The sequence below is a fragment of the Theobroma umbraticum genome, unplaced genomic scaffold, assembly GCF_002168275.2.
Source record: "Theobroma umbraticum cultivar Fairchild unplaced genomic scaffold, ASM216827v3 scaffold_67.0, whole genome shotgun sequence".
NCBI lineage: Eukaryota > Viridiplantae > Streptophyta > Magnoliopsida > Malvales > Malvaceae > Theobroma > Theobroma umbraticum.
In genome coordinates, this window is record NW_018397262.1 from 5,917,329 (window position 1) to 5,920,767 (window position 3,439).

The 3,439-nt window shown below is 38.6% G+C and overlaps 1 protein-coding gene across 1 annotated transcript; it reads right to left on the bottom strand.

The window, feature by feature from the left end:
* Positions 1–475: 475 nt before the first annotated feature.
* LOC110419439 (CBS domain-containing protein CBSX5-like) lies at positions 476–2,647 on the bottom strand. The gene is made up of 2 exons (XM_021432493.1): positions 2,009–2,647; positions 476–1,631 (listed from the first exon to the last, which is right to left on the bottom strand). Exons 1-2 carry the CDS (start codon positions 2,377–2,379, stop codon positions 782–784), a joined length of 1,221 nt encoding a protein of 406 aa, XP_021288168.1. The 5' UTR covers positions 2,380–2,647; the 3' UTR covers positions 476–781.
* Positions 2,648–3,439: the final 792 nt, after the last annotated feature.

Here is a 3,439-nt window from a genome sequence, read left to right on the forward strand (position 1 = left end):
CAGATCAAAGTTAAAAAAATGAACAATAACTTCTTCTGGTGCAACTGTCAGCACCACAAATTTAATTGGACATGCCTTTTCCTTCCATCAAAATAGAAAATACTGCTTGAGAAAACATTGACACAACTCATCATCTAAATGCTGTTTTAAAGCTTATAAACTGAACACATGCCATGGCCTACAATCTGCTAGCTCAAGCTGCTTCTTAAAGTAAGGCCAATTTGATATATGCATGCAGCATATATGCACTTATTTAGAACAGCAGGCATGCCCGTGAGCTGTCCATCATGAAGAATTGAATGATTACTCCACAAGTCTTTTTAAGACTTTGAAACTGGGAAACAAGTCCATTGTGCCCACATGTTGATTGTGATTCACTTTTTTCAACTACCTGATTTTTCCAAAGTCCATAAGGTCCTTGACCTACAAGAACTACCTTTCAAAACACATGAGAAGAATCTTAAAACCAGAATCATGAAATAAAAGGGGAAGACCTTTTGCATTCTTTTCTTTACTTCTTTGATAATCTCAGGTTAAAAGAAAGGATAACATAAGCTTAGAAAACAAGAGAAAAAAAGTATAAAGAACACTTGCAAATAATACAATCAGATAGCAAACTCCTCATCCCACATGACAAAATTAAATAAAGAAACAAAAAAATGGTCCATATTCACACAACTTTCCTAAATTTTATTCTTCTTCTACCAGCCTCAGCAGCATTGTTAGCCTCAACAAAAGCGTAGCAGATGATAGCAAAACTTAAACAAAACTTCTCATCTTGTCAGGCCATGGTTTCCAAATGTTCCCTGAAAACTTTTAACATGTCAGAAAATGTGACAATTCCAACCAAGCTACAATCATCCTCTATAACCCAAACATAATTCACCCTGTGAGCAATAGCTTGGATCATCACTGCCACCAGTGAGCTCTTGGGATGGCAAACAATTGCTTCAGCTCTTCTCACCATCCTCGCTGAATAACTCATTGACCTACTATGCCTTCCTGACCGCGGTAATGGTGACACTGGAGCTGTCATGGACTCCTCATCAGATGATGAAGATGCAGATGAGAATCCACCAGAAGACATAGACATTGTGAAATGTTCCAGCATTCCATTCAAGTTTCTCTCCTTCAACCTTGCAGTCACGACCCGGACAAGGTCTTCTGGGGGACCTCCACAGTCAATGTAGGCCATTAGGTCCCCAGAGGACAAGGTCTTGAGGGCTGCTGCGACTGTCTCGTCGCAGCAGGCCAAGGTGAAGGGAGAAATCTCTCCGATCAAAGTTCCCTCACTGTCAACCACAGCCACAGATGTTTGGTCCACCAGGGCACGAGAAATGGCTCCCGTGGCTGCCGAGGCAGGGGAATGGTACTCAATGGTGAGGATGTCGGGGTTGATGATGCCAAGACTGTCAATGGAGAAGGCAGGGATTGGCGAAAAGAGGCCAATGGAGCTTAGAAGGAATCTGATCACGTCTTCTTGAGTTAGCCAGCAAAATTCACGGCCTCTGTGTATAGTGACGGTTGGTGAAGGCTTCTGCTGCTGTTTTCTCTTGTTGCTGAGCTTGGTTTTGATTGGTACCACAAGGTTTTGAGCTCCTTGAAGTATAAGATCAACTGCTTCTAACAAGCTGAAAAAACAGAACAGAGATTAAAGTTAAACTGGAGATTCACCAAACAATTGTTCATATGTTTTTACTATTTGGAAAATAACTTGAAATTCAGCAATAAATCTGATTGATTTTGTTTTCAATGAAGAGAGACCTGAACTGGGACCATGAATTTGCTGTCTGACAAAAATAAAACAAAATGTTTATCTTGATTCTTGAAAACACCCAAGGATAAAACAAAAACTGGGAAAATGTAAAACAACCCAGATAGCCAAAGCATTGAAAGAAGTGAGGAAATTCCAGAAAAGAAAATAGATAACTTAGAATAACTCAAAAAAGAAATATCGAGCAAAAAGAAAAAAACTCCAAAAGAAACCAAACATTTCCATTATCTGTACCTGCAGGATGGCTCCACATGCATAACAAGGTCAGGAATCTTAGGTAAGAGCACGGAAACAGGCTCCTTCAGAGCCACAGAAGGTAACACCAATTTTTCATCTTTGCAGAGATAGCAAATCACATCAACCATGCAAACTTTGCCTACACATCTACACTCATCATCATCATCATCAGAAAACCCAGCAGCTGATTCAAACCCTGAAGCAGTTTTAGCCTTATGGTTACAACTCCAGACACTTACAAAGCTTTCATCAGAGGTTTTCAAGACCTCAACTGCATCAGCAATGGTGGATGTTATAGACAGTGACCTCAGCGCTGGCTTGCCAAGACAGAGGTCAGATAACTCATGTGACAATAACCTCACTGCCATGCAATAGCTATGGAAATGGAGAGCAAAAGATGGGGAAGAAAGCTTTTCTTCTCTGGTTTTTCCTTTTTTTCCTGTGTTCTTGAAGATTGATGCTAAGATTGGAGAGTGCTGGGGGGGTTATATATAAGAGAGGTGATAGAGTTGCTTGGAAAATGAAGGGAAGAGGGTACGGTATAAGGTACCAATGGTGAGAAAAAATAGTGGGGTCCATGTAATTTTGTTTTATAATGTGAAATGAAATGAATAATTCAGATTACAGATCAGTTGTCTAGTTGTGTTTTCACAGTGTTTCAAGTCATAAAGTGTCAGGAGTTTAGTGCAGGGTAGGTTTTGCTTTATGGTAATTCTTTCCTCTGGCACATCATTGAAGATCTTGGCAATCCATGGAGGCCTCATCTTCCTTCTTGGTTTCCCTGATCTTGCAATGTTTCAACCATGCTTAAGTTATGAAAAGTTTTCCTAATTAAAGAAAGGAGGAGTAAGTTAAGTTTCTATTTCAGGCCAAAAATATAAGCATATATGATCAACTGAAACACACAAAGAATTGTGTAAAACATTGTCATTTGCTTGATGGCCTTTTCCCAAATTTATTTAGAGATGCTTTAAGGTATTGGGGTCATGTGGTACTCAGCAGTAAAACTTTGAAATCGTATCAGATAGAAAGTTTTGTTTATTTTCAAAGAAATCTCAGAGAATCAGAACAAAAGATCAAAAACAACTGTGGTTGAAGATTATAAGATAGTTTAGCATGTGCTGGCATTGATTAATTATTCTTATTTCAGCCATTGGCTCCTTTCAAAAGAAGGCCAATTCAACATGTGCTTAACATTTTTGCCAGGGTTTTCCTTGGGTATTATTGTTTTTCAATAAGGAACAAAAGAAAGACTTGAAAGTCTAGCTATCAAGGACGGGTGGGGGGACCAAAGAGAAGGGAAAAACCCACATTTTTACAGTAAAAAATTAAGTAAAATATATATATATATACAAATTTATTTATTAAAGTTCTATAAAACGCCAATTTCAAGAGTAATGAATATACTACAACTGAAAACTACATGTT

What these genes read in the sequence shown, in the direction of transcription:
- LOC110419439 (XM_021432493.1), bottom strand. Translation starts at nt 2,379, where the DNA reads ATGGCAGTGAGGTTATTGTCACATGAGTTATCTGACCTCTGTCTTGGC. An exon ending in CATGTGGAGCCATCCTGCAG is followed by an intron (nt 1,632 to 2,008) that starts GTACAGATAATG and finishes CTGTTTTTTCAG; the next exon opens with CTTGTTAGAAGCAGTTGATC.